Below are 18,816 nucleotides of genomic sequence, written 5' to 3'. Positions count from 1 at the left end.
ATTTATTCATATAATTTTTTTCCAGAAATGCATCCTTTCTGTAAGCGTTCGCCGATGGCATGGCGTTGCCACATTAGTCTTGAAGTGGCTCTCGAATCGAGTCAGCGCTCGCTTACGGCCACACCACCCTGAGCACGCCCGCTCTCGTCTGATCTCGGAAGCCAAGCAGGTTCGGGCCTGGTTAGTACTTGGATGGGAGACCGCCTGGGAATACCAGGTGCTGTAAGCATTAAATTCTTTATTTAATTAATTATTTAATTATTTATTCATATAATTTTTTTCCAGAAATGCATCCTTTCTGTAAGCGTTCGCCAATGGCATGGCGTTGCCACATTAGTCTTGAAGTGGCTCTCGAATCGAGTCAGCGCTCGCTTACGGCCACACCACCCTGAGCACGCCCGCTCTGGTCTGATCTCGGAAGCCAAGCAGGGTCGGGCCTGGTTAGTACTTGGATGGGAGACCGCCTGGGAATGGCTCATGACCCCTGCAAGTACATATTGCTCAACCCTGGGATCGATCGAAAGTGATCAAACCGGATGGCGCCATCTGCTGGTCAACGTACTGAAGTGTTATTTACAGAGATTGTAAATGTACAGGTCTAGTTTATTAAAATCCACTAATCTGTTGAATGTTTTATTTATTATTTTCATAGTTTAAGTTGATGTAGCTGATGAGATTCATATAGTTAAGTAAAAAAGGGTTTTATATTTTTTGGACTGAATTAAGAAAGGTTGTAATGTATCAGTGCACTCTCACTTTGTCTGGAAGACTTCTAATTGCTTTGATGTGTTTTATTTTACACTATCCCACCCGTTCTGAAACCCAAGCATACAGAGACTCCAAAATACTTGAAATACTTTTACAACTTTTATTTTTCACAGTTTCATTTAAAAGGCAATGCATGAAAACACAAGTAAACAAGATCTGTTTAGTTTAAAGCTCGCTCACCACGACAAGGTACAGATCTACGAGCGAGAACACGAGACAAGACGAGAGACAAACATTTACTACCATTTACAAGCATTTAGTTAAACATGGAGCTGACAGACATACAAACATCACAAGGACACGCACACATAAATAACATTAATAATAAATAATCAAAACACTTAACAATTAAAAACACAAACTTGCACTTAAGCTTAAAATTAACAACTGGTTTGTACAGACCAAAGCCCAGGATTATCCACAAACTCAACAATCAACAAATAAAGGCTCAAGCCATTCCTGTCTCTTAAATTTTTTGCATTTTCTTTGGCAAACTTTTGTTAAACATAAGCAGACAAAGACATACAAACATCACAACGACATGAAGCTGACAAAAACAAACAAACGACACGCATGACAAAGACACAGATGATCTGAACATGAACAACCATTAAAGGGTATGTAAACTGATTGTGTTAGATCGGAACTGATTAAGGTTAAAATGAATGAGGTAGATTGACCTTGATATTGAAGATAGGCCAGAACATGTTTGCATAAAAAAAGATACTACAAAGTGCACTTAAACAGCAACATAAATAATAATAAAAACAAACACAAGAACATTCTTAAGGAAAACTGTAAAGTGCGTTTTTTGAACTATATAAATAAATAGATTATCTTTTAAAAAACTTTAAACAACTTTACACTTTAAAAACAGTGTAAAGTACGTTTTAAAAACTTTGAACAACTTTAAAAAACAAACAGACAGACAAACAAACAAACAAAGCCTCTTTCTCTCTCCTACAGATGGCACAGGAGAAATGGCATCACACAAATTAGTTATTTACAAAGTTATTTACATCCATTTACACAGTTCTACTCTTTTCCAACTCCGCATCCACCACACTTTTAAAATGTTCAAAGCTATCGTACACCACATTGTCAAACCCAGAGGTGGTGGATTTCCTAGTGGATGGACAGTAGGAAAATATTTTCTGGGTGCTTCCAGCCACTTTGTCCTTGGAAGGTGTGTACCTTTTCCGCTGTCCACCACAATTAGGAACGTGGCAAGCCCCACATGGCCGCAAGGACTTGTTTGGAATGAATGCCTTAACTGTTGGTGCAGGAGGTACAAAGGTCTGGCTGCACGATGGCCCACGAAACAGGATGGAGGGAGCCTGTGGCTGTGCGGGAAGAACCAGCAGTATGGGTGCTGCCGACACAGGGGGTGATCCAAAAGTGGGCGCAGCAGGCTTTGGCAGAACGGGAATGGGCGCAGCAGGCTTTGGCCGAGTGGAGGAGGACGACGCCGCCGTGGGCTGAACGGGCCGGTTCACAGGAGGCACACACTCTGGCTCTTCAACAAATAATCTGGAAATATAAAATAAACATGTAATGAGGACTGATATGACATGTGTGCTATTTGCTTTCAACAGCCAACAGGTGAAACAAAGTGCTTATGACAACTTACCTCCGCTTCTCACCACGCCTTTTTCCAGCCTTGTGATGAATGTGCTGGTACTGGACCTGAGGCCGGTCTGGCGGTGGGAGGTATGTTGGCAGCGCAGGAGCTTCCGGGAAGGGTGCATCTGACAGCACTTTCAAGTGAGGCGTCACCTTCGGCAGTACCGTCGCCCCGTAGTTGGCCTTTTTCTCCTCCCTGGCAGTGAAGGTCGAGATGGACTTGGCGTTCAAGTTGGGCAGTGGAATGGCGAGACCGCCAAGGATGGGGTCGTCTCGGACTCGGTCTGCAATCCTCTTGTACTGTGCCTTCAAAGAAGCCGTGACCTTGCTGGGGGAGGTGTGCTGATTGGCTGGCGCTCTGTTCTTGAGCATCTTGAGGAGGAGGTAGAGCAGGCGACTGTCCTCGGTCACCTGTGCCGCCTGAGCGTACCTCATGCAGCCAAACTTGGTCTTCTGGGCTGCTCTGGTCTCGGGAGAGTCTGCCCCAAGGCACCGACCGAACAAGGTGTATCCTCACCTGGACTCATACCGCTTCACGAAACGGGCGGCAGTTTTGTCATGGTCATGGAGAGAGCTGGCGGCGGCGGCGATCTTCTGCCTGAGGTCAGCCGGCACTAGGTGGTGGTCGCTGTTGTCGGCCAGTTCTAGGAGGAGCAAAGCCAGTGCCTCCACTTCCTCTATACCTGGCAGATGCAGATGGCTCATCAGCACATCTTGCAGGGCAGGACTGTCCTCCTCTTCCGCCTGTTCTGCCTCGGTGAGGACAACGTGCTTCGCACAGACTCCGTCTATTGGGTCCTCCTCTGTATCCGAAGACATGCCGAGACCCTCGTCCACCATCTCATCGTCTCCCTGCTCAGCCGACTCCTCCTCCTTCTCCTCCTCCTCCTCCTCCTCACGTGAATGCTCTTCCTCAACTGCAAATATGTAATTGTATTAATCACAAACATGTCTACACAACAATAGTTTTTTTTGCACCACATTTATCATCATTGTTTAAGTGTGTGATTAAGTACTGTACCTTTCTGCACGTAGTAGTCCCTGGCAGTGAAGCTGGTGGACTGGCACATGGCGTACTCAACACCAAGGAGCTCCTCCTCGTCGGAGTGCTCATACGCTTCGGGGATCGGCATTGGTGCAGCAAAGTTGGGCTCCAGCACGTGTTCCTTGCCAAAGAGAACCTCGGCCTGCTGGTTGATGCGTTGGATCTGCCGCGCATCCAAGCACGACGTTTGCCGGCCATGACCACCAGCGACACGGAGCGATGCCATGCGGTGGTTCCACTGCACGGCAAAGGACACCAATTATACCTGAAACAAATTTCCATTTTGACTGTTATTGTGTACAATGTTTACAAGTGATGACTGGAGCTGTGAAATAAAATGTATCATTGAAACTATCATTAACACTTTGCTTTTTAAATTATACGTATGATGTGCTATATGACAATGTGTCTGTAATAAAGCTTTAAATATATTATGTTTTAATCACTCACTTGAAATGGCATAATCCCACATCGCAACAAATTTATATTTTGACTGTTATTGTGTACAATGTTTACAAGTAATGACTGAAGCTGTGAAAAAAAAATGTAGCATTGAAACTATCATTAACACTTTGCTTTTTAAATTATACGTATGATGTGCTATATGATAATGTGTCTGTAATAAAGCTTTAAATATATTATGTTTTAATCACTCACTTGAAATGGCATAATCCCACATCGCTGTGAAGGGACGGCGTTAAACAGGTGGGCGTGCAACCCCTCCAGAGAGTTGCTGCCTCGCCGGCATTTGTGCTTGTTCAGTCGGACACCGTTCATCACCACCACCTTTACAGACACATACAGGGGTATGCCAGGGGGATCCTGCAACACACAACATATATTACAACTTATTTATTCTGGTGTCCTTTTGATATGTTGCCATATACAAGTTTGAAGTCTGGTTTTGACACATGATGACTGCAAAGACATTAACCCACCTGCATGCAACTGAGGTGCTTGCTGGCCACTGTCCAGTGAGCGTCGACTGCCTCTGGCGACTTAAACAGGTGAATGCCATCAATGTCAAGGCCGGCTGTTCCCCGAAACTCAGCAAGGATGGACTCTATCACCAAAGCAGTCTCCTGTAACACAACCCGTTTTAAGGTGAATAAAAAACGTAGAACTAGCTAGCTAACTAACCTGCTTGGGGAGAAAACTAATGTGAGCGATTGTATGTATACATATGGAGACTAGAGCTTGTATAATGCAACCTACACAGAGCCACACTTACCGCAACACCACGGGTAATACGCCTTACGTACGACCTGATCTGATGAGGCTTGAGGAAAGCCATCATCTCCTCATCAGAGTACCTGCCGTAGAGCTCTGGGTTCCCGTTCCTGACCGCCTGGACCAGGAGCATCATGTCCGCCTTGTTGTAGGCGAGCACGGCACCCGCCATGGCACTCATGAAAGCCCCGTACTTGGCGTGGCTCTGTTTGATCACAACGGCGTCCCAGCGGTGCAGCCAATGGCGGATGTCCAGCCTGATGACGGTACCTCTCTTCACCCAGTCACCAAACAGATTCTCCAAGAACGACGGACCGCTGTCACTAAAAATAATATCATGACATTTTGTGTAGGTGTGTTACATGTTGGATTATCTATTTCATTATAGGTTTCAACTGCTCTTTGAACTCACCGACAGCAGTTGTTATCTGCGTACACCACCTTCGGAGCAGGAGCGTTTGCACGGCGAAAACGGGCAACCAGACCTCTGGCCATGCGTGCACAGCATCCCTCGGACTCGGACGCCACAACCACTGTGGTCAAGAACTGACCCCACTCATTGAGCACACTGGTGACGTACTGCATGGTGCCCTGGCCGTCGCCGTAGATCTTCTTGAGAATCTATAAAAACAAAGCAGAACATTCATTATGTGGTATTTTAACAGTCAGTTTGTTCAATATGATCACAAGAACTTTAGGCTATATGTACCTTCCTCGTGCCGTCAATGCACAAGATTTCCCCAGTCGTACTGAGGATTTGGTCCCTGTACACGGGCATCTTCTCCATCTCTAGGATCAGGTGCGCACGCCTCAGGACCCGAGCAGATGGAAGTGGAGACAGGGCGATGGGAGGGGTGTAAGTGCCAGCTGCTCTGGCAAACGACAGGATACCTCGCTGAGAGGAAGACGATCCAGCTGCCGACATGTGGGCATCGTACAGGAGAGTCTGGTACAGGTCCCGACGCTCCACGTACCACTCGTCGTGGCCCTGCTTCAGCAGCCTCTGCACTTTACTCATTGAGACTGCGTTGAGTCGGTCGCTCATCAGGGTGACCACACTCCTGTCCACAGCACGCTTGCCACAGATTATGGCAGGGAACATGCTTCTGATGGCCGGGGCGAGGTTCATCAGAATTTTCGGACTGTACGCCAGCCAGGTGTACTGCTGCTGGGCACGGTGGGGGCCGTCCTCCTCGTCGTCGCTGTTGACCACTTGCGCCTGGCTCAGCTCTTCCCTCAGCTTGAGACAGTGTTTGCACATCAACCTCTCAGTCAGCAGGGTGTAATGGAAGTTCATGCTGCAAACTTGCCTGGCAAAGCTCCCAAACCCTTTCTTCTCCAGGTAGTACTCTGGTGGTGCGCGGCAGTTGGTGTTGGGGCAGCGAATCAATGCCTTCATCACACCGACCGGACGCCAGAAGAAGGCAGGGGTGGTAAAAAAGGACAACATGTTGGGCACAGCTCGCTTGACGGCCATAGGAGGTGGGGGCGGGTGGAACTCCATCTTCTCCTTAAAGATCTTCCTCTCGGCGATCTCTCCCCTGAAATTTTTTTTGTAGTTGGATGCCCTCTCGAACAGCCCGTAGGTCGCATTAGTCTTCAACCACTTGATGTTCGCGGGGGCTATACCAAGGGCTTTGGTGGATTCAGGCGGCTGCTCCCAGAACTTCTGCCAGCCCTCCAGCACGACGCCACCGGGTTCCGAGGTCTCTCGGAGGGACGAGGGTCCGGGCCTGTCGTCCTGGCACACAGAGCTGGCGAGGTCTCCCCAGGTGGTCAGCTGCGTGCTGACCGACGCCTCAGACTCGTCCAGGACAGTCTCTGAAGAGTAGAACACCACAAAAATGTATCAACTGCATTGCAACATACTGATGACTTTTATGTGGCACAAACACAAATCCTAGCAGCCCCACAGCATACTACAAAGTCATTTCATGTTAATTTTAGCATAATTCTACTATACCTGCAGCAGCCAACAACTCGGCATCGCTGGTGTAGTTGGGGTCCTGCTGAGAGAGGTCAGGGACAGTCAGAGGAGCCCGGTCTTTCTTCAATTGCGCTGTCTGCAGAAAACAAAACACAACCGTAGAATAATTTCATAAAATAATACTTTTATTAATACTGGTTACTGTTTTACATCAATTACTTAGGTCTAAAAGGTAACTAAGTTTATCTTACCTTCAACCTCCTGTCAAGGTGCCATGTGACAGGAGGGAACTCTCTGGCATACTCGAGCAGTCGTTCCTTCTGCCACTTCAGCAGCTCGTTCTGCTCTCCCTGCTGGCAGTACTGGAACAGCAACCACACCAGCCAGCCAACATCGTTTTCCAGAAGCCACCTAAAGGTCTGACCGGCATACTTCCCAAACACAATGACCAGCTGACCTTTCCACAGCTCACCCCCGGACCTCTTGGCAGCCGCCTCTGCTTTCTTGCGATCCAGCCATGTAGGGTTAACAACGGTGCTGGGGGCCTCTGCCACAGACTTTGCTGCCTCTGTACACTGCAGCCTGGCCTCTCCTTGCCGGTACAAAACGATGTTGGGGTACTTGTGTTGCTGTTGATGGCTGACCAGCAATGATTTGGTGGTCAAGCTCTTCTTGCAGACATCACAGTCAAAGGTCTCCCTGACGACGGCATGGATCTTCAGATGCCTCGTCAGGTTGGACTTTTCAGTGAAAGTCTTGTCGCACACACTGCACCGATGTCTAGGCTTCTCCATGTTTCATCTGGTACAGTAAAACATAAATAAATAAGTAGAACTAAAAGCAGAAGAGGGCTTAAATACATTTTTAGAGAGGCTGCTGCACTCATAAAAGTAGTAACGAAAAACAGCCCATTCATTCATCACTTTGTTTTTAACATGACATGTGTACACTTCTAAAGCATTTTACACATCGAATTTCAACTTTACATTGTTGTAACACCATTCTATGCACTGCAAAAAAAATGAATATCTGTCTTAGTATTTTTGTCTTGTTTTCTAATATAAATATCAGAAAATTCTTAAACTGAGATACATTTACTTGATAAGCAAGTGGCTTAAGATATTAAGTCTTGTTTATTGAAATAAATGCTGAAAATCAAGAGGTTTTTTTACTTAAAACAAGTAAAATTATCTGCCAGTGCAGTAGGAAACATAAGCTTAATTCCAGTTTCAACTTAATTCAATAAACCTTATTTATGTTAGAAAACAAGACAAAATACAAAGTAAAACATTCATTTTTTGCAGTATGGTCTTAAGAAGTGAACTACAGTGTCTGATCACGTTTTTGAAGTATTTCCTGGGATCGTCAGGTCATTACAGCGCCGATTGATAGCTCTTTAGTTCATTTTCAATGAATTCGGTTAATAAATAATATATATTATATAATATAAGCATATTTAAGCTTTACATTTCGATTAAATACAGTAGCAGTACATTCATCGCAGTAGCAGTCGCATTTTAAGCTTATTTCAGAAAGATCAAACCTAGCAATTTGAATGTAAACATTAACGTTAGGTGCTACACTAGTCAATTAGTGTACAGAAATTAACGTCAATATGGCGCTAACGAGATTTTATCACGTAAAACTTTGAAAAACAGTCAACTTATCCGAAATATATCGAGTTTCATTTATTACTTAGCACATAATTAAACCAAACTTACCTGCGAGTAAAAAACACATTCAATCGTTCCTCAATGACACCGACTCCAATTGTGAATATTTGTCAGTCATTAATAAATTAGATGACGTTTCCGATCCTCGCTCAATGATTGGTCCGTTGAGCGCCGAGCTCTGCTCAGCATTGCTCAACCATTGGCTGATCGCTGCTCAGCTCTGCTCAGCTCTGCTCAACCATTGGCTGATCGCTGCTCAGCTCTGCTCAACCATTGGACGGCTGCCGATCGCTTAGGTACTTGGAGGGGAACTTGCTTGGGAATACCAGGTGCTGTAAGCATTTAATTAATTATTTATTTATTTATTCATATAATTTTTTTCCAGTAATGCATCCTTTCTGTAAGCGTTCGCCGATGGCATGGCGTTGCCACATTAGTCTTGAAGTGGCTCTCGAATCGAGTCAGCGCTCGCTTACGGCCACACCACCCTGAGCACGCCCGCTCTCGTCTGATCTCGGAAGCCAAGCAGGGTCGGGCCTGGTTAGTACTTGGATGGGAGACCGCCTGGGAATACCAGGTGCTGTAAGCATTTAATTCTTTATTTAATTAATTATTTAATTATTTATTCATATAATTTTTTTCCAGAAATGCATCCTTTCTGTAAGCGTTCGCCGATGGCATGGCGTTGCCACATTAGTCTTGAAGTGGCTCTCGAATCGAGTCAGCGCTCGCTTACGGCCACACCACCCTGAGCACGCCCGCTCTCGTCTGATCTCGGAAGCCAAGCAGGGTCGGGCCTGGTTAGTACTTGGATGGGAGACCGCCTGGGAATACCAGGTGCTGTAAGCATTTAATTCTTTATTTAATTAATTATTTAATTATTTATTCATATAATTTTTTTCCAGAAATGCATCCTTTCTGTAAGCGTTCGCCGATGGCATGGCGTTGCCACATTAGTCTTGAAGTGGCTCTCGAATCGAGTCAGCGCTCGCTTACGGCCACACCACCCTGAGCACGCCCGCTCTCGTCTGATCTCGGAAGCCAAGCAGGGTCGGGCCTGGTTAGTACTTGGATGGGAGACCGCCTGGGAATACCAGGTGCTGTAAGCATTTAATTCTTTATTTAATTAATTATTTAATTATTTATTCATATAATTTTTTTCCAGAAATGCATCCTTTCTGTAAGCGTTCGCTGATGGCATGGCGTTGCCACATTAGTCTTGAAGTGGCTCTCGAATCGAGTCAGCGCTCGCTTACGGCCACACCACCCTGAGCACGCCCGCTCTCGTCTGATCTCGGAAGCCAAGCAGGGTCGGGCCTGGTTAGTACTTGGATGGGAGACCGCCTGGGAATACCAGGTGCTGTAAGCGTTTGATTCTTTATTTAATTAATTATTTAATTATTTATTCATATAATTTTTTTCCAGAAATGCATCCTTTCTGTAAGCGTTCGCCGATGGCATGGCGTTGCCACATTAGTCTTGAAGTGGCTCTCGAATCGAGTCAGCGCTCGCTTACGGCCACACCACCCTGAGCACGCCCGCTCTCGTCTGATCTCGGAAGCCAAGCAGGGTCGGGCCTGGTTAGTACTTGGATGGGAGACCGCCTGGGAATACCAGGTGCTGTAAGCATTTAATTCTTTATTTAATTAATTATTTAATTATTTATTCATATAATTTTTTTCCAGAAATGCATCCTTTCTGTAAGCGTTCGCCGATGGCATGGCGTTGCCACATTAGTCTTGAAGTGGCTCTCGAATCGAGTCAGCGCTCGCTTACGGCCACACCACCCTGAGCACGCCCGCTCTCGTCTGATCTCGGAAGCCAAGCAGGGTCGGGCCTGGTTAGTACTTGGATGGGAGACCGCCTGGGAATACCAGGTGCTGTAAGCATTTAATTCTTTATTTAATTAATTATTTAATTATTTATTCATATGATTTTTTTCCAGAAATGCATCCTTTCTGTAAGCGTTCGCCGATGGCATGGCGTTGCCACATTAGTCTTGAAGTGGCTCTCGAATCGAGTCAGCGCTCGCTTACGGCCACACCACCCTGAGCACGCCCGCTCTCGTCTGATCTCGGAAGCCAAGCAGGGTCGGGCCTGGTTAGTACTTGGATGGGAGACCGCCTGGGAATACCAGGTGCTGTAAGCATTTAATTCTTTATTTAATTAATTATTTAATTATTTATTCATATAATTTTTTTCCAGAAATGCATCCTTTCTGTAAGCGTTCGCCGATGGCATGGCGTTGCCACATTAGTCTTGAAGTGGCTCTCGAATCGAGTCAGCGCTCGCTTACGGCCACACCACCCTGAGCACGCCCGCTCTCGTCTGATCTCGGAAGCCAAGCAGGGTCGGGCCTGGTTAGTACTTGGATGGGAGACCGCCTGGGAATACCAGGTGCTGTAAGCATTAAATTCTTTATTTAATTAATTATTTAATTATTTATTCATATAATTTTTTTCCAGAAATGCATCCTTTCTGTAAGCGTTCGCCGATGGCATGGCGTTGCCACATTAGTCTTGAAGTGGCTCTCGAATCGAGTCAGCGCTCGCTTACGGCCACACCACCCTGAGCACGCCCGCTCTCGTCTGATCTCGGAAGCCAAGCAGGGTCGGGCCTGGTTAGTACTTGGATGGGAGACCGCCTGGGAATACCAGGTGCTGTAAGCATTTAATTAATTATTTAATTATTTATTCATATAATTTTTTCCCAGAAATGCATCCTTTCTGTAAGCGTTCGCCGATGGCATGGCGTTGCCACATTAGTCTTGAAGTGGCTCTCGAATCGAGTCAGCGCTCGCTTACGGCCACACCACCCTGAGCACGCCCGCTCTCGTCTGATCTCGGAAGCCAAGCAGGGTCGGGCCTGGTTAGTACTTGGATGGGAGACCGCCTGGGAATACCAGGTGCTGTAAGCATTCAATTCTTTATTTAATTAATTATTTAATTATTTATTCATATAATTTTTTTCCAGAAATGCATCCTTTCTGTAAGCGTTCGCCGATGGCATGGCGTTGCCACATTAGTCTTGAAGTGGCTCTCGAATCGAGTCAGCGCTCGCTTACGGCCACACCACCCTGAGCACGCCCGCTCTCGTCTGATCTCGGAAGCCAAGCAGGGTCGGGCCTGGTTAGTACTTGGATGGGAGACCGCCTGGGAATACCAGGTGCTGTAAGCATTTAATTCTTTATTTAATTAATTATTTAATTATTTATTCATATAATTTTTTTCCAGAAATGCATCCTTTCTGTAAGCGTTCGCCGATGGCATGGCGTTGCCACATTAGTCTTGAAGTGGCTCTCGAATCGAGTCAGCGCTCGCTTACGGCCACACCACCCTGAGCACGCCCGCTCTCGTCTGATCTCGGAAGCCAAGCAGGGTCGGGCCTGGTTAGTACTTGGATGGGAGACCGCCTGGGAATACCAGGTGCTGTAAGCATTTAATTCTTTATTTAATTAATTATTTAATTATTTATTCATATAATTTTTTTCCAGAAATGCATCCTTTCTGTAAGCGTTCGCCGATGGCATGGCGTTGCCACATTAGTCTTGAAGTGGCTCTCGAATAGAGTCAGCGCTCGCTTACGGCCACACCGCCCTGAGCACGCCCGCTCTCGTCTGATCTCGGAAGCCAAGCAGGGTCGGGCCTGGTTAGTACTTGGATGGGAGACCGCCTGGGAATACCAGGTGCTGTAAGCATTTAATTCTTTATTTAATTAATTATTTAATTATTTATTCATATAATTTTTTTCCAGAAATGCATCCTTTCTGTAAGCGTTCGCCGATGGCATGGCGTTGCCACATTAGTCTTGAAGTGGCTCTCGAATCGAGTCAGCGCTCGCTTACGGCCACACCACCCTGAGCACGCCCGCTCTCGTCTGATCTCGGAAGCCAAGCAGGGTCGGGCCTGGTTAGTACTTGGATGGGAGACCGCCTGGGAATACCAGGTGCTGTAAGCATTTAATTCTTTATTTAATTATTTATTCATATAATTTTTTTCCAGAAATGCATCCTTTCTGTAAGCGTTCGCCAATGGCATGGCGTTGCCACATTAGTCTTGAAGTGGCTCTCGAATCGAGTCAGCGCTCGCTTACGGCCACACCACCCTGAGCACGCCCGCTCTCGTCTGATCTCGGAAGCCAAGCAGGGTCGGGCCTGGTTAGTACTTGGATGGGAGACCGCCTGGGAATACCAGGTGCTGTAAGCATTTAATTAATTATTTAATTATTTATTCATATAATTTTTTTCCAGAAATGCATCCTTTCTGTAAGCGTTCGCCGATGGCATGGCGTTGCCACATTAGTCTTGAAGTGGCTCTCGAATCGAGTCAGCGCTCGCTTACGGCCACACCACCCTGAGCACGCCCGCTCTCGTCTGATCTCGGAAGCCAAGCAGGGTCGGGCCTGGTTAGTACTTGGATGGGAGACCGCCTGGGAATACCAGGTGCTGTAAGCATTTAATTCTTTATTTAATTAATTATTTAATTATTTATTCATATAATTTTTTTCCAGAAATGCATCCTTTCTGTAAGCGTTCGCCGATGGCATGGCGTTGCCACATTAGTCTTGAAGTGGCTCTCGAATCGAGTCAGCGCTCGCTTACGGCCACACCACCCTGAGCACGCCCGCTCTCGTCTGATCTCGGAAGCCAAGCAGGGTCGGGCCTGGTTAGTACTTGGATGGGAGACCGCCTGGGAATACCAGGTGCTGTAAGCATTTAATTCTTTATTTAATTAATTATTTAATTATTTATTCATATAATTTTTTTCCAGAAATGCATCCTTTCTGTAAGCGTTCGCCGATGGCATGGCGTTGCCACATTAGTCTTGAAGTGGCTCTCGAATCGAGTCAGCGCTCGCTTACGGCCACACCACCCTGAGCACGCCCGCTCTCGTCTGATCTCGGAAGCCAAGCAGGGTCGGGCCTGGTTAGTACTTGGATGGGAGACCGCCTGGGAATACCAGGTGCTGTAAGCATTTAATTCTTTATTTAATTAATTATTTAATTATTTATTCATATAATTTTTTTCCAGAAATGCATCCTTTCTGTAAGCGTTCGCCGATGGCATGGCGTTGCCACATTAGTCTTGAAGTGGCTCTCGAATCGAGTCAGCGCTCGCTTACGGCCACACCACCCTGAGCACGCCCGCTCTCGTCTGATCTCGGAAGCCAAGCAGGGTCGGGCCTGGTTAGTACTTGGATGGGAGACCGCCTGGGAATACCAGGTGCTGTAAGCATTTAATTCTTTATTTAATTAATTATTTAATTATTTATTCATATAATTTTTTTCCAGAAATGCATCCTTTCTGTAAGCGTTCGCCGATGGCATGGCGTTGCCACATTAGTCTTGAAGTGGCTCTCGAATCGAGTCAGCGCTCGCTTACGGCCACACCACCCTGAGCACGCCCGCTCTCGTCTGATCTCGGAAGCCAAGCAGGGTCGGGCCTGGTTAGTACTTGGATGGGAGACCGCCTGGGAATACCAGGTGCTGTAAGCATTTAATTCTTTATTTAATTAATTATTTAATTATTTATTCATATAATTTTTTTCCAGAAATGCATCCTTTCTGTAAGCGTTCGCCGATGGCATGGCGTTGCCACATTAGTCTTGAAGTGGCTCTCGAATCGAGTCAGCGCTCGCTTACGGCCACACCACCCTGAGCACGCCCGCTCTCGTCTGATCTCGGAAGCCAAGCAGGGTCGGGCCTGGTTAGTACTTGGATGGGAGACCGCCTGGGAATACCAGGTGCTGTAAGCATTTAATTCTTTATTTAATTAATTATTTAATTATTTATTCATATAATTTTTTTCCAGAAATGCATCCTTTCTGTAAGCGTTCGCCGATGGCATGGCGTTGCCACATTAGTCTTGAAGTGGCTCTCGAATCGAGTCAGCGCTCGCTTACGGCCACACCACCCTGAGCACGCCCGCTCTCGTCTGATCTCGGAAGCCAAGCAGGGTCGGGCCTGGTTAGTACTTGGATGGGAGACCGCCTGGGAATACCAGGTGCTGTAAGCATTTAATTCTTTATTTAATTAATTATTTAATTATTTATTCATATAATTTTTTTCCAGAAATGCATCCTTTCTGTAAGCGTTCGCCGATGGCATGGCGTTGCCACATTAGTCTTGAAGTGGCTCTCGAATCGAGTCAGCGCTCGCTTACGGCCACACCACCCTGAGCACGCCCGCTCTCGTCTGATCTCGGAAGCCAAGCAGGGTCGGGCCTGGTTAGTACTTGGATGGGAGACCGCCTGGGAATACCAGGTGCTGTAAGCATTAAATTCTTTATTTAATTAATTATTTAATTATTTATTCATATAATTTTTTTCCAGAAATGCATCCTTTCTGTAAGCGTTCGCCGATGGCATGGCGTTGCCACATTAGTCTTGAAGTGGCTCTCGAATCGAGTCAGCGCTCGCTTACGGCCACACCACCCTGAGCACGCCCGCTCTCGTCTGATCTCGGAAGCCAAGCAGGGTCGGGCCTGGTTAGTACTTGGATGGGAGACCGCCTGGGAATACCAGGTGCTGTAAGCATTTAATTCTTTATTTAATTAATTATTTAATTATTTATTCATATAATTTTTTTCCAGAAATGCATCCTTTCTGTAAGCGTTCGCCGATGGCATGGCGTTGCCACATTAGTCTTGAAGTGGCTCTCGAATCGAGTCAGCGCTCGCTTACGGCCACACCACCCTGAGCACGCCCGCTCTCGTCTGATCTCGGAAGCCAAGCAGGGTCGGGCCTGGTTAGTACTTGGATGGGAGACCGCCTGGGAATACCAGGTGCTGTAAGCATTTAATTCTTTATTTAATTAATTATTTAATTATTTATTCATATAATTTTTTTCCAGAAATGCATCCTTTCTGTAAGCGTTCGCCGATGGCATGGCGTTGCCACATTAGTCTTGAAGTGGCTCTCGAATCGAGTCAGCGCTCGCTTACGGCCACACCACCCTGAGCACGCCCGCTCTCGTCTGATCTCGGAAGCCAAGCAGGGTCGGGCCTGGTTAGTACTTGGATGGGAGACCGCCTGGGAATACCAGGTGCTGTAAGCATTTAATTCATTATTTAATTAATTATTTAATTATTTATTCATATAATTTTTTTCCAGAAATGCATCCTTTCTGTAAGCGTTCGCCGATGGCATGGCGTTGCCACATTAGTCTTGAAGTGGCTCTCGAATCAAGTCAGCGCTCGCTTACGGCCACACCACCCTGAGCACGCCCGCTCTCGTCTGATCTCGGAAGCCAAGCAGGGTCGGGCCTGGTTAGTACTTGGATGGGAGACCGCCTGGGAATACCAGGTGCTGTAAGCATTTAATTCTTTATTTAATTAATTATTTAATTATTTATTCATATAATTTTTTTCCAGAAATGCATCCTTTCTGTAAGCGTTCGCCGATGGCATGGCGTTGCCACATTAGTCTTGAAGTGGCTCTCGAATCGAGTCAGCGCTCGCTTACGGCCACACCACCCTGAGCACGCCCGCTCTCGTCTGATCTCGGAAGCCAAGCAGGGTCGGGCCTGGTTAGTACTTGGATGGGAGACCGCCTGGGAATACCAGGTGCTGTAAGCATTTAATTCTTTATTTAATTAATTATTTAATTATTTATTCATATAATTTTTTTCCAGAAATGCATCCTTTCTGTAAGCGTTCGCCGATGGCATGGCGTTGCCACATTAGTCTTGAAGTGGCTCTCGAATCGAGTCAGCGCTCGCTTACGGCCACACCACCCTGAGCACGCCCGCTCTCGTCTGATCTCGGAAGCCAAGCAGGGTCGGGCCTGGTTAGTACTTGGATGGGAGACCGCCTGGGAATACCAGGTGCTGTAAGCATTTAATTCTTTATTTAATTAATTATTTAATTATTTATTCATATAATTTTTTTCCAGAAATGCATCCTTTCTGTAAGCGTTCGCCGATGGCATGGCGTTGCCACATTAGTCTTGAAGTGGCTCTCGAATCGAGTCAGCGCTCGCTTACGGCCACACCACCCTGAGCACGCCCGCTCTCGTCTGATCTCGGAAGCCAAGCAGGGTCGGGCCTGGTTAGTACTTGGATGGGAGACCGCCTGGGAATACCAGGTGCTGTAAGCATTTAATTAATTATTTAATTATTTATTCATATAATTTTTTTCCAGAAATGCATCCTTTCTGTAAGCGTTCGCCGATGGCATGGCGTTGCCACATTAGTCTTGAAGTGGCTCTCGAATCGAGTCAGCGCTCGCTTACGGCCACACCACCCTGAGCACGCCCGCTCTCGTCTGATCTCGGAAGCCAAGCAGGGTCGGGCCTGGTTAGTACTTGGATGGGAGACCGCCTGGGAATACCAGGTGCTGTAAGCATTTAATTCTTTATTTAATTAATTATTTAATTATTTATTCATATAATTTTTTTCCAGAAATGCATCCTTTCTGTAAGCGTTCGCCGATGGCATGGCGTTGCCACATTAGTCTTGAAGTGGCTCTCGAATCGAGTCAGCGCTCGCTTACGGCCACACCACCCTGAGCACGCCCGCTCTCGTCTGATCTCGGAAGCCAAGCAGGGTCGGGCCTGGTTAGTACTTGGATGGGAGACCGCCTGGGAATACCAGGTGCTGTAAGCATTTAATTCTTTATTTAATTAATTATTTAATTATTTATTCATATAATTTTTTTCCAGAAATGCATCCTTTCTGTAAGCGTTCGCCGATGGCATGGCGTTGCCACATTAGTCTTGAAGTGGCTCTCGAATCGAGTCAGCGCTCGCTTACGGCCACACCACCCTGAGCACGCCCGCTCTCGTCTGATCTCGGAAGCCAAGCAGGGTCGGGCCTGGTTAGTACTTGGATGGGAGACCGCCTGGGAATACCAGGTGCTGTAAGCATTTAATTCTTTATTTAATTAATTATTTAATTATTTATTCATATAATTTTTTTCCAGAAATGCATCCTTTCTGTAAGCGTTCGCCGATGGCATGGCGTTGCCACATTAGTCTTGAAGTGGCTCTCGAATCGAGTCAGCGCTCGCTTACGGCCACACCACCCTGAGCACTAGCGCTAGTTGGTACGTTCCAGGAAGTGTTTGGCTGCAGTAGGTGAGGAAGGCTCACCAAACTTTCAGATTTCTTTTGATTTTGTTTGTTTAAATCAGTGTTTATTTTGAATAGTTTTCTTTCATTTTGTTTGTTTAAATCCCTCCTGGCAGCATACGCTGTTCGGGGGGAGTTTAAGTTTGGCACATACGCTTTTTGTTTTGTTTGGTGAAAATGGACAGACACATGGAATCAACCTCGGAAATGGCAGGAGAGACACGAATGGCAAATGAAAATGGAACGGATGAACAACAACGAGATGGCAATGAAAGAGACAAAGAACAAAGAAGGTACAATTCACGAAAGGAATACTTAATAGAAGCTACGATAACAGTGGATACTACAAATGTGAATGCAAGAGCGGAGGACATTATTACGGCAGTATCGGAGAAAATTGGAAAAGGGAAAATCCTGGCGGTAAGACCCAAACATAACAACGAATATGAGCTGACTCTAGAAAATGTGGATGATGTTGAATTGCTGGAATATGGAATAAGGATAAAAGAAGTGGAATGCGAAGTGAAGAGACTCCAAAACAGAGACTATGTCGTCTCGTTTATGCACCTGCCCGCCTACATAGACGATCACGATATTATAAATAAACTTGAAGGGTGGGGAGTTACCCCTTTGTCTAAATTAAAAAGACGTTTGTATCCAGGCACGACCATTGAAGATGGCACACGGTTCATTAAATCTCGCTTCCCTAAAGATGTTGCATCTCTTCCGTATAGCACAAAGTTTGAAACGGCTGAAGGCCTGCAGTTCTTCAGGGTGATGCACAGCCATCAGGTAAAACTCTGTCGGCTGTGCATGTGCCCAGATCACATCATGAAAGACTGCCCTATGTTTAAGTGCTACAAATGCGAGGAGAGAGGACATTTTGCAAGAGAGTGCAAGGCGGTTAAGTGCCCGGACTGTGACAATTTTTTAAACTTGTGTGAATGCTGGTTTGGCAACGATGAGACTCATGTGGGCGGGAAGGTGCATGAACAAGACAACGTGGTAGAAAAACAACAGAACGACACGAGAGAGGCGGAAGACGGCGGACCTGTAATTGAAGTTGACAATGCCGAACAAACGGAACAACAAGAGAAAGTACAACAGGACATAGAGGATAAAACACAGAGCACTACAGATGAAATGGCAGAGGAAGAAATGAACGAATTAGCTAAAAGACAAGGTAAAGTACAAAACGAGGATTCTAAAGAACAGACGGAACAAACTGAACAACTTAAACAGGAGGAAGGAACATGTACACCACTTGACACTTCTGTCACCCTGGAAGATGAGATGGAACAAGATGAATTAGATCAAGATGAGGATTTTAACAAGGATGTCAACGCAATGTCTGAAGGAAAACCGAAAGTGGAGAGAAGAAGACGAAAAATTAAGGTAAAGCCATGTTTGGAAGGAATAAGGAAAAAAACAACTAACAAAGACTTAATAAAAGATAAATATGTACTGCTAAAAGACTTGGATGGT

The 18,816-nt window shown here is 46.1% G+C and overlaps 2 protein-coding genes, 1 long non-coding RNA gene and 34 other non-coding genes across 37 annotated transcripts in view; 35 read left to right on the top strand and 2 right to left on the bottom strand.

Moving 5' to 3' along the window:
- The window catches only part of LOC141353270 (uncharacterized), a 508,637-nt gene that overhangs the window by 323,240 nt on the left and 166,581 nt on the right, over positions 1–18,816 (top strand). The window lies entirely within an intron of this gene.
- Positions 111–229, top strand: LOC141358570 (5S ribosomal RNA). Its single transcript, XR_012365067.1, has one exon. It is a non-coding gene; the product is annotated as a 5S ribosomal RNA (ribosomal RNA).
- Positions 1,794–2,875, bottom strand: LOC141353224 (uncharacterized). The gene is made up of 2 exons (XM_073859700.1): positions 2,399–2,875; positions 1,794–2,298 (listed from the first exon to the last, which is right to left on the bottom strand). The coding sequence occupies exons 1-2, from the start codon at positions 2,824–2,826 to the stop codon at positions 1,794–1,796; spliced, it is 933 nt and encodes a 310-aa protein (XP_073715801.1). The 5' UTR covers positions 2,827–2,875.
- On the bottom strand, positions 2,905–7,391 carry LOC141353223 (uncharacterized). The gene is made up of 10 exons (XM_073859699.1): positions 6,845–7,391; positions 6,630–6,729; positions 5,821–6,487; positions 5,376–5,667; positions 5,079–5,287; positions 4,668–4,989; positions 4,375–4,518; positions 4,094–4,258; positions 3,413–3,674; positions 2,905–3,308 (listed from the first exon to the last, which is right to left on the bottom strand). The coding sequence occupies exons 1-10, from the start codon at positions 7,385–7,387 to the stop codon at positions 2,905–2,907; spliced, it is 3,108 nt and encodes a 1,035-aa protein (XP_073715800.1). The 5' UTR covers positions 7,388–7,391.
- On the top strand, positions 8,737–8,855 carry LOC141356597 (5S ribosomal RNA). The gene has a single exon (XR_012363059.1). It is a non-coding gene; the product is annotated as a 5S ribosomal RNA (ribosomal RNA).
- LOC141356596 (5S ribosomal RNA) lies at positions 8,997–9,115 on the top strand. The gene has a single exon (XR_012363058.1). It is a non-coding gene; the product is annotated as a 5S ribosomal RNA (ribosomal RNA).
- LOC141356595 (5S ribosomal RNA) lies at positions 9,257–9,375 on the top strand. The gene has a single exon (XR_012363057.1). It is a non-coding gene; the product is annotated as a 5S ribosomal RNA (ribosomal RNA).
- On the top strand, positions 9,517–9,635 carry LOC141357073 (5S ribosomal RNA). The gene has a single exon (XR_012363548.1). It is a non-coding gene; the product is annotated as a 5S ribosomal RNA (ribosomal RNA).
- LOC141356594 (5S ribosomal RNA) lies at positions 9,777–9,895 on the top strand. Its single transcript, XR_012363056.1, has one exon. It is a non-coding gene; the product is annotated as a 5S ribosomal RNA (ribosomal RNA).
- Positions 10,037–10,155, top strand: LOC141356592 (5S ribosomal RNA). Its single transcript, XR_012363054.1, has one exon. It is a non-coding gene; the product is annotated as a 5S ribosomal RNA (ribosomal RNA).
- LOC129416107 (5S ribosomal RNA) lies at positions 10,297–10,415 on the top strand. The gene has a single exon (XR_008635169.2). It is a non-coding gene; the product is annotated as a 5S ribosomal RNA (ribosomal RNA).
- Positions 10,557–10,675, top strand: LOC141356591 (5S ribosomal RNA). The gene has a single exon (XR_012363053.1). It is a non-coding gene; the product is annotated as a 5S ribosomal RNA (ribosomal RNA).
- Positions 10,817–10,935, top strand: LOC141356590 (5S ribosomal RNA). Its single transcript, XR_012363052.1, has one exon. It is a non-coding gene; the product is annotated as a 5S ribosomal RNA (ribosomal RNA).
- On the top strand, positions 11,065–11,183 carry LOC141356589 (5S ribosomal RNA). Its single transcript, XR_012363051.1, has one exon. It is a non-coding gene; the product is annotated as a 5S ribosomal RNA (ribosomal RNA).
- Positions 11,325–11,443, top strand: LOC141356588 (5S ribosomal RNA). Its single transcript, XR_012363050.1, has one exon. It is a non-coding gene; the product is annotated as a 5S ribosomal RNA (ribosomal RNA).
- Positions 11,585–11,703, top strand: LOC141356586 (5S ribosomal RNA). Its single transcript, XR_012363049.1, has one exon. It is a non-coding gene; the product is annotated as a 5S ribosomal RNA (ribosomal RNA).
- Positions 11,845–11,963, top strand: LOC141356975 (5S ribosomal RNA). Its single transcript, XR_012363447.1, has one exon. It is a non-coding gene; the product is annotated as a 5S ribosomal RNA (ribosomal RNA).
- LOC141356585 (5S ribosomal RNA) lies at positions 12,105–12,223 on the top strand. Its single transcript, XR_012363048.1, has one exon. It is a non-coding gene; the product is annotated as a 5S ribosomal RNA (ribosomal RNA).
- Positions 12,353–12,471, top strand: LOC141356584 (5S ribosomal RNA). Its single transcript, XR_012363047.1, has one exon. It is a non-coding gene; the product is annotated as a 5S ribosomal RNA (ribosomal RNA).
- Positions 12,601–12,719, top strand: LOC141356583 (5S ribosomal RNA). Its single transcript, XR_012363046.1, has one exon. It is a non-coding gene; the product is annotated as a 5S ribosomal RNA (ribosomal RNA).
- On the top strand, positions 12,861–12,979 carry LOC141356581 (5S ribosomal RNA). Its single transcript, XR_012363044.1, has one exon. It is a non-coding gene; the product is annotated as a 5S ribosomal RNA (ribosomal RNA).
- On the top strand, positions 13,121–13,239 carry LOC141356580 (5S ribosomal RNA). Its single transcript, XR_012363043.1, has one exon. It is a non-coding gene; the product is annotated as a 5S ribosomal RNA (ribosomal RNA).
- LOC141356579 (5S ribosomal RNA) lies at positions 13,381–13,499 on the top strand. The gene has a single exon (XR_012363042.1). It is a non-coding gene; the product is annotated as a 5S ribosomal RNA (ribosomal RNA).
- Positions 13,641–13,759, top strand: LOC141356578 (5S ribosomal RNA). Its single transcript, XR_012363041.1, has one exon. It is a non-coding gene; the product is annotated as a 5S ribosomal RNA (ribosomal RNA).
- LOC141356577 (5S ribosomal RNA) lies at positions 13,901–14,019 on the top strand. Its single transcript, XR_012363040.1, has one exon. It is a non-coding gene; the product is annotated as a 5S ribosomal RNA (ribosomal RNA).
- Positions 14,161–14,279, top strand: LOC141356576 (5S ribosomal RNA). Its single transcript, XR_012363039.1, has one exon. It is a non-coding gene; the product is annotated as a 5S ribosomal RNA (ribosomal RNA).
- LOC141356575 (5S ribosomal RNA) lies at positions 14,421–14,539 on the top strand. The gene has a single exon (XR_012363038.1). It is a non-coding gene; the product is annotated as a 5S ribosomal RNA (ribosomal RNA).
- On the top strand, positions 14,681–14,799 carry LOC141356574 (5S ribosomal RNA). The gene has a single exon (XR_012363037.1). It is a non-coding gene; the product is annotated as a 5S ribosomal RNA (ribosomal RNA).
- Positions 14,941–15,059, top strand: LOC141356573 (5S ribosomal RNA). The gene has a single exon (XR_012363036.1). It is a non-coding gene; the product is annotated as a 5S ribosomal RNA (ribosomal RNA).
- Positions 15,201–15,319, top strand: LOC141356572 (5S ribosomal RNA). The gene has a single exon (XR_012363035.1). It is a non-coding gene; the product is annotated as a 5S ribosomal RNA (ribosomal RNA).
- LOC141356570 (5S ribosomal RNA) lies at positions 15,461–15,579 on the top strand. The gene has a single exon (XR_012363033.1). It is a non-coding gene; the product is annotated as a 5S ribosomal RNA (ribosomal RNA).
- On the top strand, positions 15,721–15,839 carry LOC141356569 (5S ribosomal RNA). Its single transcript, XR_012363032.1, has one exon. It is a non-coding gene; the product is annotated as a 5S ribosomal RNA (ribosomal RNA).
- LOC141356568 (5S ribosomal RNA) lies at positions 15,981–16,099 on the top strand. Its single transcript, XR_012363031.1, has one exon. It is a non-coding gene; the product is annotated as a 5S ribosomal RNA (ribosomal RNA).
- Positions 16,241–16,359, top strand: LOC141356567 (5S ribosomal RNA). Its single transcript, XR_012363030.1, has one exon. It is a non-coding gene; the product is annotated as a 5S ribosomal RNA (ribosomal RNA).
- LOC141356566 (5S ribosomal RNA) lies at positions 16,489–16,607 on the top strand. The gene has a single exon (XR_012363029.1). It is a non-coding gene; the product is annotated as a 5S ribosomal RNA (ribosomal RNA).
- On the top strand, positions 16,749–16,867 carry LOC129420049 (5S ribosomal RNA). The gene has a single exon (XR_008636765.1). It is a non-coding gene; the product is annotated as a 5S ribosomal RNA (ribosomal RNA).
- On the top strand, positions 17,009–17,127 carry LOC141356565 (5S ribosomal RNA). The gene has a single exon (XR_012363028.1). It is a non-coding gene; the product is annotated as a 5S ribosomal RNA (ribosomal RNA).

The sequence above is a fragment of the Misgurnus anguillicaudatus genome, chromosome 21, assembly GCF_027580225.2.
Source record: "Misgurnus anguillicaudatus chromosome 21, ASM2758022v2, whole genome shotgun sequence".
NCBI classification, from domain to species: domain Eukaryota; kingdom Metazoa; phylum Chordata; class Actinopteri; order Cypriniformes; family Cobitidae; genus Misgurnus; species Misgurnus anguillicaudatus.
The sequence above is the reverse complement of the archived record's forward strand: the minus strand, read 5'-3'. Positions and strand labels throughout refer to the sequence as shown.

Coding starts and splice junctions, on each gene's coding strand:
- LOC141353224 (XM_073859700.1), bottom strand. CDS start 2,826: ATGAGGTACGCTCAGGCGGCACAGGTGACCGAGGACAGTCGCCTGCTC. Junction 2,299..2,398: donor AGGCGTGGTGAGAAGCGGAG/GTAAGTTGTCAT, acceptor TTATATTTCCAG/ATTATTTGTTGAAGAGCCAG.
- LOC141353223 (XM_073859699.1), bottom strand. CDS start 7,387: ATGGAGAAGCCTAGACATCGGTGCAGTGTGTGCGACAAGACTTTCACT. Junction 5,288..5,375: donor GCATTGACGGCACGAGGAAG/GTACATATAGCC, acceptor TTGTTTTTATAG/ATTCTCAAGAAGATCTACGG. Junction 4,259..4,374: donor AGCACCTCAGTTGCATGCAG/GTGGGTTAATGT, acceptor TGTGTGTTGCAG/GATCCCCCTGGCATACCCCT.